This window comes from Cricetulus griseus, chromosome 2, assembly GCF_003668045.3.
Source record: "Cricetulus griseus strain 17A/GY chromosome 2, alternate assembly CriGri-PICRH-1.0, whole genome shotgun sequence".
Lineage (NCBI taxonomy): Eukaryota > Metazoa > Chordata > Mammalia > Rodentia > Cricetidae > Cricetulus > Cricetulus griseus.
Window position 1 is genome coordinate 372900782 of NC_048595.1, and position 16137 is coordinate 372916918.

Consider the following 16137-nt stretch of genomic DNA (forward strand, 5'->3'; position numbering starts at 1 on the left):
GAGCCACCTTATCTCCCAGGATAGAAGGTACTCATTTAGGGTGGCCTTACTGCTCCTTTCTGGGTTGTAAAGCCTTTGAGTGTGGTGGTGGGGGGGGAGTAGGAGGGATGAGATGGGGGATGGGGGTGGGTGCTGTCCTCAAGGCAGGAAATTCTGAGGAAGGAAACTCATCACCACTGCCCTTCCAGGAACCCTTTGGTTTGTAGAAGCCAGTGATAGAGGGACAAGCCAGTGCAGGGACAATCCATTACCACTAGAGAGCTCTAAAGCTACCCAAATCCTCTGTATCCAGGTTCCCATGTGAATGGCCACTATCAGGACTTCTCCAGAACACAGCCACATCTCAGTTCTATATCAGTGAAGATGGCACCTCCTTAGGCTGACCCTCGGCACTAAATACTCCAGCCCACCAGACAAAGGGGACATGTGCACAGATAGCTCAAAGGCAGTGGCCAGACACCAGGGCTTCTCAGCAACAGAAACCATATTGTCCTCTTAGAGAAAAGCTTGGACCATGTGAGCAAGCCCAGGCCATGGTCCTAGCAGTCGTGTCCCATCAACAAGAGAAGAGTATAATTCTCCAGAGGGCAGCCACTTCAAAAGGAAACTGTTCTACAAGTGAACCAGTGGGGACAAGTAGGGTAGCCCACCTGAGAACCAGATGAACAAGGCCTGTGTCTGCAATCTACCCACATCCAACTCAAGCCACCTCATTAGAAATAGGTAAGAGACTTGTCATTGGGCGTGGGGGTGAGGGGCGCTACATACAGATGGCAAGAGGCATGCAGAGGACTAGGCCTCTGGGAAATGCAAACAAGGAGATGCCTACCTCCCTGCTCCAAATGCTGGTGAGGTAGGAAACCCCATGCTGCTGGTAGGAATGAATGAGAGACAGCACAGGCTCTCTGGGAAGCAGCCTGGCTGATCCTTACAAAAGGAAACAGTGTAGGACCTGGCAACCGCATTCCTGAGCATGGTCCCAAGGAAATGAACCAGCACGGGGGTCTTCACGGCAACTTCATGAGCACCCTTCATGGGGCAAAAGATCCAACAAGCTGTGGTGCACAAAGAGCGGGGGCAACTCAGTCAGGAGGCTGAATGAATCACCTTTCCATACACAGCCACCCTTGCGAATCTAGATTGCGACCCCAGAGTGATAGATAATAGGCAAGCTGCACACTGGACAATTACATTTGTCTAGCATGCTGACAATTGAGTCTAAAGGGGGGAGGGGGAGACGACAGATCAGTGGTTTGCTTGAGGTCTGAGATGCCGGCTTCTAAAGCATAGAAGGCCCTGATGTTGTGTGCTAGTCACACAAAATGGCGTCCCCAGGGAGACTCAGTCAAGCGCGCGGCGGTTCTCGATTTGAATTGCAAAGATTTCCAAGCGCCGTGGGGCACACATAATCCTGGGACTCGAAAAACGCTGAGGCAGGAGATTTCTAGTTCTAAGCCAACCTGGACAAAATATAGTGAGGGAGAGTGTATCCAGAAAGTCGGAACAACACAAGAAGGGACCAGATTTAAGCATCTGGAGAGAAAGGCCAGGAGCCAGGGACCAGGGACAGAGCAGGGGAGGCCTGAGCAGTCGGGTCCAGGGCGTCCACATGCCATGCACACGGGGGATCCGCCATCCCAGAGCTGATGGGCAGAACAAGTGACAAGCCCGAAGACCGTAGGCGGCTTGGAGCCCGGAGAAAAGGAGGCGTCTCTGCGCCCGTAAACGCCGCCGGGAGGAAAGCGCCGCCCGCTGTCCAAAAGGCTGCACAGCCGCAGGAACATCCTTGGTATCCCCCTCAAGCTATGCGCAAGGCCGCCGCCGCAGCACCACAAAGCGGTCGTGCCGAGTCTCCTAGAGAGGCCCCGAAACGCCAGGAAGAGGTGGGCGGGCCTACGAATCCGAGCGCAGCACCACAAAGAGGCCTGGCGACGGCTCCTAGAGCGGCACCAGAAGGGCGAGAATGAGAGGTCGGGGTACCACCGAGAGCCCGGCAAGGGCTCCTAGAGAGACCCTGGGAGCGGCTAAGAACGGTGGGTGGGGCTACTGAGCGCGTGGCCGCACCACCGAGAGGCTGGGAAGGTAGAGCGGCCGCAGAGGGGCGGGCGCCTTGAGGCGCGGGAGAGGCGGGAGCTGCCGGCTCAAGTGGGGATTGTAACCGTCGCCCGCCCGCGCAAACGTCTGCGTTCGACACCTACCAGGTATCTTCTGCATGCGCGCCCCGTGTCCTCGGCTTGGCGAAGGTCAGCTCCGTGGGCCGCCGGCCACTCAGCGGTGTTGCGGAGGTCCTGGAGGCGGGGAAGGTGGGGCGGGCTTCCTAGCGAAGCCCCTTGCAGCTGGGTGGCTTGAGTCCTTCCAGGTCCTGCAGCGCTTTGATGCACGCGAGCCGTTAGGCCCGCTGAATTGAACTAAGTTGCCTGAATCACTCGCACCCACTCTTGTGCACGGGCCTGGGAGGGAAGGGGGCAAATAATGCAGTCGCTGTGGTCTTCTCTGCTTTTAACGACTGTTTTCAGTTTTCAACGAGAATAAGCCTTGGTGAACAAACACAAGAGACCTGGGTACCGCTTGTTATTCCTTTCACCAGAGTGACGGTGTTTGAATTGGTACTGAGCTTGGATGCTGTCAGACAGGGACTCTCAGATGTCTCCTCCTGAGCTGTCCCACAAAAGACAAACACTTTCAGAGGCGGATGTTCAGACAGTGCAGGCAAATGCCTAGCTGATAGCTACCTGGAACTTGGACTCAGAATCCAGATAAGAACTGAATGTGCTGGGTTAGATAAGTAGTCATCTGTCCAATGCTTATAACGAAACACAGTGTGCTCCCAAAGTGGCAGTTGTGTTTTTGGACAGGTGTGGGGGCTCTAGATGGGACTGCCAGCATAGCCCACCCCTTCAGGCCTACAGGGGTAAAAGGCATGGTGCAGGTTTAGAGATAAAGAGGGGTCACATAGAGAAAGGCTTGTGGGCACTAGGGGCCTTTGGAGGTGTGATGGAGTTTGGTGGCTGCTGTAGATTATGAGGACAGCCCTGAGTTTCCCAGGCTTAGAACCAGACTGCTGCAGGGTACTTGCACAGTCCCAATGTAGGCAAGTAGAGAAGGTAAGGAAGGGCATTTGGGGAGGTGAGAAGTGGCCATTTGGTCCGTGGCGGATATGGAGGTCTGTGGGATGAGTGAAAACCTTGTTCTTAGGGTAAGGGGTGTCTCCTGGTCAGTGGCTGAGTGAGTGAGAGTGCCACTCAAAGAGGGGAGCATGCTGTGGACCGGTGAAGTGGACTGGAGCTCTGAGAAGTCCTTGTTAGTCTGAGATGCCCATCTAATGAGCATTTGGGAGGAGGGCAGTGGAGGGACTGCAGTCCTGAGAGCTGCCTTTGACCTGTTGTTAATGCTTTTGCCTCCAGAAGTAAAAGGACGGTGTTTCTGTCTGCTTGATGCCAAAATGGAGCTTCATAAGCGGGATGTGGTGAGCTATCCCTGACAGTGAAGTCACAACTAAGAAGCCGGTTGCCACTGGCGAGGAGCCCTCAGCCTTCCCTGGCTTCCAGGGTGTTTCCAACTTCCAAGGAGCAGCAATGGAAAAGCCTGCAGGCAGGAAAAAGAAGACACAGGCCACAAAGGAGGAAGCAGCTGTGCAAAAGACCACTGTCAAAGGAGAGAAAGCATCGAAGGGGAAAAAGCCGACCAAGAGGTCAGCAAAGCCCAGGAAGCCCCGCAAACAGACTGTCCTGAGCCCTGAAGACGAGGCACACATCTTTGATGCCTTTGATGCCTCATTTAAAGATGACTTTGAGGGTGTCCCTGTGTTTGTTCCTTTTCAGAGGAAGAAGCCCTACGAGTGTAGTGAATGTGGAAGAATCTTTAAACACAAAACAGATCACATTCGCCACCAGAGAGTTCACACTGGAGAGAAGCCCTTCAAGTGTGACCAGTGTGGGAAGACCTTCAGGCACAGCTCAGATGTCACCAAACATCTGAGAATTCATACCGGTGAGAAGCCCTTTAAATGTGGTGAGTGTGGGAAGGCCTTCAACTGTGGCTCCAATCTTCTGAAACACCAGAAAATGCATACTGGAGAGAAGCCGTATGGCTGTGAGGAGTGTGGAAAATATTTCGCCTACAGCTCCTGCCTCATCCGGCATCGGAAGCGTCATCCAAGGAAGAAGCACTGAGCAGGGCAGCCTACAGCTATGGATCTTTGTCAAACATCAGATGTTGGTCTAGATTTCCTATGCAGTGTGCTACTGATGGCTCTTTTGGCTGCCATGCCTCAGTCATCAAAAGGAAAATCCATCAGACATGAGAATCCACAGAGGCTTTCTACCCTGTGAGTCTAAACTTGGTGGTAACACAGTGCTCCTTGGGGGCTTCCTGCACCTCCAGCCATTTTCCAGACTACTTCATTCTACTCAGGGCCATCTTTGGAACAGCTTTGGGTCATCGAGAACTTACAGCTAAAGAGACACCCCTGTTTGTGGTGATATGTTATTTATGATTAAAGCTTGCCTGGGGACTCAGAAAGGCAAAACCAGCCTCAAGCATCAGGCAGTGGTGGTATACACCTTTAATCCCAGGACTCAGGATTAAGAGGTAGATGGATCTCTGAGTCCAAGACCACCATGGGCTACCAGAGAGTGACTCAGAGCTCACGCCTTTAATTCCAGCATTTTAGAGGCATAAAAGGTAGAGGCACTCAATCTGAGAGTTAGTCTCTAGCCTTGTTGAGGAGGGCATAGCAATCTGAGTGAATCTGAAGAGCAGTGAAATTGGGAGGAGTCTGAGTCCTGAGTCTTAGCTGAGGTAGAGGTAAGAGGTACTGGCTGGCTGCTTTGCTTTTCCAACCTTCAGCTTGAAGCTTGAACCCCAGTAGCTGTCTCTGGGTCATTGATTTTTTTGTGTTACAACTTTTTGTGAGGGCCACTGCCTCCCTCTACTGCCTCTGCCTGCACCATCCACTATGCATCTGTCAGTTCTTTTGAAGGCTTCTGACTCTAGATACCCAGCCCCATGCAGTCTTCTAGGGGCAAGGAACCCTGAGGTGGATGGCAGGCAGCACTTTGACCAGCTCTGAGGACCCAGGTCCCCTTGCTCATCTCTGTGCAGCTAACTTCAGTAATCCTGAAATTTCTTTCTTCTGGCTGGACCAACAGTCTCTGAGCTCAGCCCCAGTGCCTGAAACTGGACTGCACTGTGTACCCTTGTCCCAGCCACCATCGTAGACAAGTAGTCTGGACCCATCCAAGTGGCTTCAGTGAACCATTACACCCAGTCATAGTGGCAGATTGTTTAGACTAGGTCTTGTGGCTCCAGGGTGTCACCAGCAGCTTCTATCCACTGTACCATCAGAAACAACTGTGGCCCTGCCCCATGGCAGCCTACCATTCAGGTCAGTTCCATGTCCTGCCTGTCACCAGGACCAGACCATGTGGTTGTGCCTGCCCTCTGTCCCAGCTGCTCTATGGGGGTCTGTGTTCTAAGACAGCAAAGTGACTGCTGACCAGAAGGGTAAGTTGGGGGAAAGGTCGCAGAGATTTGGACATAAAAAAAAAAAAAAAAGCCTTAATAGTAGCTTTAGTCTTTGAGGACTCTGCCCTGAAAGACGGGTCCCCAGCCAGAACTAGAGATAGGTTTGAACAGATAAAGAAACCATGAGAAATAAATGATGAAGGGTAGCTGTGTTCCCTGGTAGGAATGTTTTACCAAGTGTGGTAGTTAATCTTCATGGTTAACCTGACTGGATAGAGAATCACGTAGGAAACACATCAGGTGTGTCTGACTGCCTGAGAGTGCTGCCAGGGAGAGGTAACTGAAGAGAGATGGCTCAGCAGGCACTTGCTTCAGAAGCCTGACAGTTTGAGTTCAATCCTGGAACTCATGTAAAAGTGGCAGCAGAGAGCCAGCCAACTCCTCTAAATTGTCCTCTGATCTACACACTGACACAGCAGTAGAGACACACACAGAGCCTTAAGAGACTTAAAAGCTGGAGCATTCATCTATTTGTCTCCCAGTTACAGGCAATGTGGCCATCCATGTCACACTCCCCACCATCGTGGCCTGCATCCCTTCAAACAAGGAGCCAAGGAAACCAAGTTGCTTTTTTCAGACAGTTGCCACAATAATGAGAAAAAACCCAAATATATCGTGTTAGCCATCCTGTTTCTAAAAGCTGACATGAGTGTGTCTCTGGTGCCTCCTGTGGCACTAGCCTAGCCAGGTTTGCTGATGCACTGTCAGGAAGTGCAAACTGAGGCTACAGTTGGACCAGGGCTTGTCCTGCTGCTTCCTATGGGCAGAACATTCCATGTAGAAGTCTTCCCACACTGCACTCTCCTTATGCAGGCAACCCCAGGAGTATCCCCATGGGAGAGGATGGCTTAATCTAATATGGAAATCCAATAAGGTGAAATTGTGAGAAAATGGGTATTAGCTGGTATAGATGTTTGCATAGCACACTCAGGCAGCATGTCCTAGGTTAGAGGAGTTACACACATACCTCTGGGACGTTGGAAACTTGGGGGTGTTACCAGGTGGCAAGGCAGCATCCTGGTCACAGGCTCTAACCCTGTCCTAAGGATGTCTGCGAAGGTTTCACGGTACAGAGTCCCTCAATATTGAGGGGAAACCAAAGATAGTGTGTGTTCATCCAAACCAAGAGGGCCACTAGGCGGGGTCACCCAGTGTCATTCCTCATGAATCCAGGTCAGAGATTAGCAGTGTTTTATGTAAAGGGCCAGATTTTGTTCTTGTCTTTGCAGCCACACAGACACTTGTGCGACATATTGCCACAGCCCTTACAGATGGCACAGAATGAGTGGGTGTGGCTGTTTGCTAACCAAACTTGACACTGCTATTGTTTGTTTGCCAACCTGTTTTGTTTTGTTGAGACAGGGCCTCACTCTAGCCCAGGTTGTCTTGGCTCTCACTGTGTAACCTGGACTGGCCTCAGACTCACACTCACAGTGCTCCTGCCTATGCCTCTGGAATGCTGAAGTGACAGGCATAACCCATCAAATGTGGTTAAACTAGATGCCAAAGTGCTCACTTGGGATTTGTTTTTACCTGTTTTTTTTTTTTTTTTTTTTTTTTTTTTTTTTTTTGTGACAGTGTCTTGATATGTAGCTCAGGCTGCTGAGAACTAGCTATATAGCCCAGGCTAGCCTTGAACTCACCATGAACCTTCTGATTCAGCCTCCAGAGTTCTGGAATTTACACATGCACCCCACACCTGGTTTCTGATCCATATTCTTAATGTGGAGTTTGAGCCACAGCAAGCTTGCAGGTGGTTTCTTTGAGCTTTCTATAGGCTTAGTCCTTCAGAGCTAAGGAAAAGCTCGCAAAGGATGTTGGGATCCCTGGAACTGGACTGGAACCATAAGTGGCAGGGAGCGGTACAATGTACCTTCTGCAGTTTGATGTTCCAGGAGAGTGATATTATGGACACAGAATCTACAATAGCCAAATCAATCAAACCACCCAAGGGGTGCCTGCATTGTCTGATTTGCTTTGATTTGTGCAGAGCTCTGATAACTCCTGTCATTGGCAGTGAGAAATACTGCTTTGAGTGGATTCGTAAGGAGCCATTGACTTAAAGAAATAGAGCTGACTTTGGCCAAGCTGCTCCCAAACCTGGCCACATGGACTGTTTCTGGACTAGGTTACAAATAATTCTTTGTCTTTTCTACGTTTATGATGCATAGGACAGGGCCCAGACACAGAATGCCATGTAGAATGCCAAATACCTCAGGTTGGCTCTGAAAGACACCTATAGCAGTGCCTGGTGGCAGAGTCCAGCAGACAGTTGGGTTTATGGTCCTTGTTTTGCTTTTGTAATCCTGGGGATGGAACGCAGGGTCCAGAATGCTAGACCGCTCTGCCACTTAGCTATCAAGTTGTTTATATATTTTTGGTTTTGTTTGTTTGTTTTTGAGTAGACTATGCTATCCTCAGCTCACAGAGACCCACCTGCCTCTGCCTCTTCGGCACTAGGATTAAAGGCGTGCCAAACATAGCCGAAGAACCATGTCTTGATCTCTGAGGAGGAAGCAGGTGGTAAGAGCATGAGTCCTTCAGCTGAAGTCTCATTCTTGCCTGGATGTTTAAATGTTGGACGTGTTAGTGAACCTTGTGCTTCAGTTTCCTTTTGTGCAATGGGTGTATCAGTACTCAACACTAAAGAATCAGCTAGAATTCAGTGACTTGGTATGTGAAAGTTGAGGTGTAGTAGGGTGTGGTAATACACACCTTTAATCTCAGCACTCTGTGGAGACAGAGACAGGCAGATCTCTGAGTTCCAGGACAGCCAGGGCTACATAGTGAGACCCTGTCTCAAAGAAAGTCCAGGTGTGGCACTGGCTCATGCATGTGGTTTTAATGTACATAAGCTCTTCCTGTATGTTGGCATACTTTTACATTGTTTCGTGATTTTCTTTATGTGTTGGGTGCTTCCCTGAATGTTTTGTCTGTGCCCCAAATGCATGTATTATTCTCAGAAGCCAGAAGGAGGTGTTGGATCCTCTGGAACTGGAGTTACAGTTAGTCACCTTGTAAGTGCTGGGGACCAAACCCTGGTCCTCTAGAAGAGCAGCCAGTTCTCTTAACTGTTGAACTGTCTCTCCAGCCCCTTGTTGGCATTCTATTCTTTTTTTCCAAATGCAGTTATGAGAAAAGTCATACAACCAAACCAGCAGGAGGAAGTCATGGTACAGCCCCAGCAGAAGTGGGAGGGTGTCAGACCTGCTGCTTGTGCTAAGTGCACGCGTGTGCTACCAGGTATCAGTCGACAGCAGGAGCCCCACATCCGTCTGCACCCTTCACTTTCTTTGGGTAGCTGGCAGAACCAGCTTGTACTCAGCCCACCCATTTCCTTCAGTTTTCTCTCTGCTAGTAAATGAGGGACTGCCCTCTTTTTATTTACCCAGGCTATTCTTTGTTTTTTCCAGGATGCCAGTGCCGATCTCCCCAGCAAGAAGCTCAGAGAAGTCAAGATAGTCAGGTCTACTTCTACTACAGGATGCCCACTGGCTGGGGCCAGACACCAGGGAGGCTGTCATCACAGAGTCCATTGGCAACAGGAAAGCTGTAGGTGGGTGAGCTCAGGGAGGCCTTTGGACGCCATGTGGTAACTACAGGGCACTTTCACTTGTGCCCACCCTGAAGTTAAGATGACCACATCACATCATTCACAAGTGACCATTAGTTCTGGCTCACTGTCGGCCTATTGGAGAGTCCCCAGTACCAGCTCTTTACTTCAGTGAGACACTATGAGCAGCCACTTGGGTCAAAGTAAACTTCAGAACCTTCTAGATGTCTTGGGATGTGTCTTGGGGCAATGAAGAGCACTCTCTTTATGTATTGGGATTCCAATTACAGAAGCTTACTCAACTGCAACCAGAAATGCCTGAGAAGTCCAAGGCAGCTCCACTTGTCAGCCCCTCAGCTGCTACGTGAGGTGAGCTTTGTTCTGCGGGAAGGGCTCTGACCTGCACAGCTGCTGCTCATCCTCACTTAGTGCAGAAAGCCCTGCCGGGACCTGATGACAAGCAAATGAACATGAGCTTTGGCTGCACTAACATCCATTCCTTCAGTCCCATCCCAGCCAAGTGGGAAGTCAGGAGCCACGTCTAGGGAGAGCCAGAAGTAGCCCTGGGCCCAGTGGTCCTTTGTCTTCTCTTGAGACCATTGGTTAGACTTGACTCTAGCTGGCAACTTTATTCCTGGAAGGCTGTAGCTCCAGGGCACACTGGCCTCCACTCCTCCTTGACCTTGGATCCATCTCAGTTTGACATCAAGACACAATCATTTTCTGTGCCTGTGAGTTAGGACACCAAGATGTCCTGAAGAGGAAGGCAGGCCCTGGGCGGGCTCTAGGAAAAAAGGCTATATCCCCTAACTCAAGGGGCAGATGCTCTGTGGCTTCTAGGAAAGATTTGGGGGGAATAAGGTCATCTCTGGGGTGGACTCCAAGTACAGTGCAGACAAGGAGACTAACCTGTGTACCACATGAACCCTTAGGTCAAGAGGTGGCACCCATTGTCAGCCTACCCCTTCCAGAACTTTGTGCCTGTGGAGTTGGGTGTTGGCTTTCTCCTGGTTCCTTCTCAAGGAAGACAAGTAAATTGCTCTCTCTGGACTCAAATCTCCTGGAACTGATGATTTCACGTGGCAGCTCCCAACCAACACCTGGGTGAGGCATTGCCCTGCAGCTGGGCCTACAGGCATTGGACTCTGGACCTGTAGGGGGTTCTTGGCACCTGTGAACTGGTTGCACTCAGCTGGCCCATCCACACCTCACCTCGGCCACATCAGCGATCTGGTGGAACCTCATGTTTTTGTTTTTGTTTTTTGTTTTGTATCTGGCTGGTGCAGAGACACCTATGTGTCCTAATGCCTTATACATTCCCTGCAGGATGTGTCCTGCCCTCCTGTGCTAAACTGCAATGAGTGAATTCCTCTTTAAGGGCTGCAGCCATAGCCTGTTGTGTTGTAGCAGATGCTGTCCCCAGTCTAGTGTTTCTGTATCACAGTTGTTAACTCTTACTTTGATGTAAAATATTCTTGGTGCTGTGTCAGTGTTGTGCGCATTGGACTGGACACTCTTGTTTTGCTGTGCACTTGGTGGCTTCCTGCGTATGTGACCCCTCTGCTCCGTGGACACCTGCACTGATCTCCACATTGCCTTCCAGTTGCTGCTGTGGGTTTGTGAGCAGATGCTGCTGCTACTGGATGTCTATTTTCTCATAAAAGTAAATGTGTTTCCAGCCTGCTTACTGTGCTCTGTCAGGTGCCCTACAATGTGGAGGGATGCCCTCAGAGAAGCCACTAGCTTTCCCCACTGCGGACAGGGAGCTACAAGACCAGGGTCCCGGATGGTCACTGCTTCTCGGGACTGTCTAGGAAGCTCCAGTGACCAGGCTCATGGAAATATAATATGTAATTCAGAAAAGTCATCACAGCTTTACAATGGGGTAAGGTTAGAGACAGAAGCAAGACATTCTCCTGCCTCTTGACCCCAGATACTAAGATGCCAGGTTTGGTTGTTTAGTGCTTGTAGTAGGGACCCTGAGGGAACCCTGGGAATCGGCCATTCATTCTCCATTTAGGGCAGCTGTTCTCAACAAGGGATCATCCTGCAAGAGACACTTAATTTTGATGGGTTTTTGTTGTTGTTTTGTATTTCACATGCATTGGTGTTTTGCCAGCATGTATGTCTGTGTGAGGGTGTAGGACATCCTAGAACTGGAGTTACAGACGGTTGTGAACTGCTATGTCAGTGCTGGGAATTGAACCCAGGTCTTCTAGAAGAGCAGACAGTGCTTTTAACCACTGAGCTGTCTCTCCAGCCCTGCAAGAAACAACTAACAGTGCCTGGGGACAGTTTTGTTTGGAGGATTTGATGGGTAGAGGCAAGGATATGGCCAAACTTCATAGTACATAGGTCAACCCCACTACAGCAACAGGGAATACTGGTACCATGTTGTTACTAGGGAAGCTAGGGCCTGAGTTGGGCTCATAGTCAACAGAAACACAAGAGGAACCTTTCTCTTTTCTGATCCATTCTCCTGCAGCCCCGAGACTAACTTTAAAATGAAGTAAAAGGGTCACTTGAGCTTTCAAGATCTAGAATAGCTGAGATAACAAGAGTGACACCCCCATCTCAAAAACAGGGTAGCTTTGGGGGTGAAGCTGGAGGTTTAGCCCAGTGTTGACACCCTGGTTTCAGGTTTCATCCCTGGCATTTTCAAAAAAGGGAAGGGAGAAAAAATAAAAATAAAAAAAGGGGAAGGGAGGCTGAAGAGACGGCTCAATGATTTAAGAGTACCAGTTGCTCTTTGAAAGGACCCATGTCTTGATTCCCAGCACCTACAGGGCAGCTTGCAACCATCTGTAATTACAGTTCCAGGAGATCTATCTCTTTTTTCTGCTCCCTATAGGCCCAGGCATGCAGGTGGTACACAGACATACAAACAGGCAAAACAGCCGTATACATATGACAAAAATTAAAAAGTATATCCCTCCCCTTCAAGACTTCCAGTGCCTCCCAGTACACTTAGAATGAAATCCTGGTTCTGGAGTGGCTTTAGGACTGTTGTTTTGTCTGACCCTTGCCCATCTTGATCCAGTCTCCCCATATTTTCCAAATTCTAGCATGCCTGCCCTCTCAGGTCCAAATGACCTTTGCCCACACTGCTTCTTTTGAATACTCTTATTTTTCCCTCTCAGCTTTCCCTCCTTTGGTAGCACCTCCTTGGTTATCTTGGACATCAGACCTCCACTCTCCAGACTACCACTATCCAGCAGAGAAGGCTGGGACATGGGTTTAAGCCAATAAAGTCTTTATTAGCTGGCTAGCACCTACGCTGTGTGTTTGGGATCCCAGTTCAACACTGAGCCTTTCTCAGGTTGAGCTTTTCAGCACAAAAACTGTGGCATGAGTTGACATACTCATTAAACAAGAACAGTTTTAGCCAGAAGCAGAATTACAGAAGCCAAAAAACAAAGTATGTTTAGACACTTTCTCAGAACAATAAACTTTGATGGATTAGGTCTTTGGTTTTGTATTGTCAAGTGGTACTGTCTACATGATGAGTTTTATGACCTGAATGGTGCTTCCATCTTGGCAGAGCAGAACAGCACGTGGCTTGTTTATCCAGCTACTCAAGGACTTCTTAGGGGTTTTGCCTTTAAAAATCCCTCCCTCGTCCCTTCGCACAGCAGTCTGTCGTTTGGCTTAGAGATTGCTGTCCTGCTAGCAGGTTTATTAAAATTCAACTAATTATAATCTGGATGGAGTCTGTAGTCTTTTCCATGGGAGTCTCGAACTCCACAACATTTGGGAACTCGCCCAGGATTCCTGGAAGACCCCAGACTCAGGGATGGGGGTCTTGGGATGGTACCTAAGTAAGGGCAAGTTCAAGGTGGACTTGGAAGTCCGGGGGAGCCCAACACAATGGCTGCCACAAATTAAGGAGTCGCTAGTCAGGGACAGACTCTAAACAGGATCAAGAGCCACACCTGGGAGACCCTAGGGGTAAGCAGGCCCGAGATGGGGGTAAGCACATTGTGGGTCCCCAGACTGTGACTACTACAGATTTGCAAATTCCCACTACTCTGGAGCTATGAGTTTGAGGCCAGCCTACTCTACAGAGTGAGTTACAGGACAGCCAGGGCTACACAGAGAAACCCTGCCTCAAAATAAACTAAAAAAGTAAAACTTGCTGGCCAATGTACTTTTGAAACCCAAACCAATTAGTGCATTGTTCTGTTCTGGAAGTCCCAACATCTGGGGAGACAAAGGAGATCAGATGTGATCATAGCCCAATCCAGTCTCCAGAGACAGAGTGGAGGCGTCCTCCTGTCCTCCTGTCCTCCCGTCCCCCTGATTCTGGTGAGTGAAAATGGCGACCACTGTCTGTGTTTGTCTGGTCTCTGTGTAACACTCTTGTTTGCTTTTGTCTCATGGATTTACTTTTTCTGGAGTGTTCCTGGGTTTTGATTCAGACATGGGAGCCGGACCAAGCATAGGTAAGGCCCCTCTGGGTTGCACACTTCATCATTTTTACATGATTTCCACAAGGCTGCCACCACGCCACGCCACTGCTGCCGCCATGCCACCACCACTACTGGTTTGTTCCGTCTCTCCCTCTTACTGGTTCAGTGAGTCTACTGTTTAAGTCCTGCCAGTTTCTCAAATTCTTATCTCTGAGCTTTATTTTCTGCTTGCCCTGGTGAGTGGATTCAGTTTTTCAGGAATACAGGTGTATAATTAGACTTTGTCAGGCCACCAGCTCCCCAATAAGGCCATGGAGACTCATTATTAATTACGAAAGCTAAGTCTTCAGTGTAGACTTGTTCTCAACTAGCTCTTATAACTTAAATTATCCTGTTTCTATTCATCTCTTCCATCCTGTATGTCCAGCTTGCCCCATATCTCAATGGCATCTGCTGCAACTAGATTTTTGCCAAGCTATTCTCTCCTGCCTAGCCATTCAACTTTGTTAAACCAATAACAATACACATCTTCACACAGTGTAAACAAATACCTGGAACACAGGTGTCTTGGAAATGGATAATATTGAAGTATTTTTTCCTGCTGTTCTACTTTATTAAAAAACTGACTCTGGAGTTGGGTTATGACCCTCCTCGACTGACCCCAAGCATGCCCCTTTAAAGGTTTTCTCCAAAAATCTCTGTCTTGGGGGCACACAGGTCTCCTGCCTGTGGCAGGGAAAGGAAAAACAAACATCCAGAAGAAGACACTTGGTGTTCAAAACAGCTAAAAGGTGACTATTCCAAGAGGGATTACTTCTGCTTGTCTCACTCTCCTTTTCTTGCTTTTACTTAACTCTCTCAGGCTTTTGCTAAAATATGGGTTTATAAAACTATAAAATATAAGATTTATAAGACTGTTATATAAACTTTCTGTGCCTTAAGATTTGTAAGCTTATTCGATATGGTTAAAAATCTGTAAAGAAAACAAAAGCAACCTGATGCCACCATTTTCTGTTTTTATAGTTTTCTATTTAAAGGCCTCTAGGTTACAGATACTTAAACTATTCTGCAACCTGATGACTTTATGAAAAGATACTTATGAAGCTTTTCAGGTTGTCTGCCTCCATCTGCAGACACACACACACTGGTTATAAAGTCAAATCAAACCTTCTGTCTAAAACCTCTCACTAGTAACTCCACAGATGCCTCCTTCAAATCATCATGGGCTTGTTAAGAGTTAATATTAAAGGTGTGGTTGGTGGTGCAAGCCTTTAATCCCAGCATTCTGGAGGCAAAGGCAGGAGGATCTCTGTGAGTTCGAGGCCAGCTTGGCCTACAGAGAGAGTTCCAGGACAGCCAGGGCTACACAGAGAAACCCTGTAAAAAAAAAAAAAAAAAAAAAAAAAAAATCTTCAAAAAGGAAGAAAGACCAGGTCATTGGACCCTCACCTGAGCATCCAATCACTTCTCCCTCCTAATTGTATACAATTAGGCCCTAAATTGCATGAGGCCTCTAGGTTTGCTGGGAAAGCTATATATAGGCTAAAAACTAAGATTAAGGATGGGGCCCACCTATGAAGCAATGGAAAAGCTGTTAAATATATTGGGTAAAGGTTCTTCATATTGTCTAACACCCCCTTAAGAAAAATTTCTTGCAATATGTTGAGTCTGGGGTCCTGCAGTGATAGGGGGCAGACCACCAAGGTCTATTAAACCAGAAGCAAGCTTTATGCCAGGAAAAGAAAAAAAATCTCCGAGGGGCTCAAAAGCTTATCAGCTACAACCGTGTCCACAGCCAGAGTTCAGGCTTCTGAAACTGGCAAATTGGGTGGTTTTCAAACTCCCCTTTTTATAGTAAGAAGCAAGCATTAGTCATGAACAAAAGAATTTTTACAATCTCGAGGTACAAATTGCTTTTTACAATTTCCATTAACAGGGTTGTTTTTCATTTTAGCTAGTGTTTGTATCTAGTCCATTGTTTCTCTCTGGCACTTTCTGGTGGTGTTTACCAAAACTCTGAAATCCCCTGATACTGCCAGATTTTTATAGCTGGGAAGAGTGTGGAACAAAGCACATTTAAAAGTTAACTCAGCTCATGTCAATTTGCTGGTCATGATGGGGGTGAGGGGATCTGAAAGCTGACCCTCAGTTTGCAGAGAGACCCTTAGTTTGCAGAGGGCTATTTTAGCCTTGCAGACAGAGCAAAGCAAAGGAACCCATTGTTAAAAGTTAACCTTTAAGCTGCTGAGAAGGCTGCTGACAGTTTGCTCTCATTCTCCTATGGTCACAACTTTCTATTCCTATATTTCTACATTCCTGTTTCTGGAACCTACCTTTCTATATCCTATTCTCAGACTTTTCACAATAAATGGTATATTTATTTGTTACTGTTAGGTCTCATTTACATTTTTTTATTTAAGGGTCTGGAGAGATTGTTCAGTGGTTAAGAACTCCAGTAGCTCTTCCAGAGGACCTGGGTTCAATTCCCAGCACCTACATGGAAGCTCACAACTGTTGGAACTCCTGTTTCAGGGGATCTGATGCCCTCATACAGACAGACCTGCAGGCAAAACACCAATGAATACAAAATAAAAATAAGTTAAAAATTTTATTTAAATTTTAATCAAAAAAGATTTATATAACAATTAA

At 48.1% G+C, this 16137-nt stretch overlaps 1 protein-coding gene across 13 annotated transcripts; it reads left to right on the plus strand.

Moving 5' to 3' along the window:
- Positions 1-287: 287 nt before the first annotated feature.
- Positions 288-12782, plus strand: Zfp41 (ZFP41 zinc finger protein). 13 transcript variants are annotated; one of them, XM_035440674.1, is made up of 5 exons: positions 1992-2201; positions 3405-5505; positions 8940-9082; positions 9370-9448; positions 10012-12782. In XM_035440674.1, exon 2 carries the CDS (start codon positions 3576-3578, stop codon positions 4170-4172), a length of 597 nt encoding a protein of 198 aa, XP_035296565.1. In that variant the 5' UTR covers positions 1992-2201; positions 3405-3575; the 3' UTR covers positions 4173-5505; positions 8940-9082; positions 9370-9448; positions 10012-12782. The 13 variants fall into 13 exon arrangements, with proteins under 13 accessions (XP_027259639.1, XP_035296565.1, XP_027259636.1 ...); XM_027403835.2 differs by adding an exon at positions 8656-8769 and having other exon boundaries at positions 8940-12782; XM_027403841.2 differs by having other exon boundaries at positions 8940-9448.
- Positions 12783-16137: the final 3355 nt, after the last annotated feature.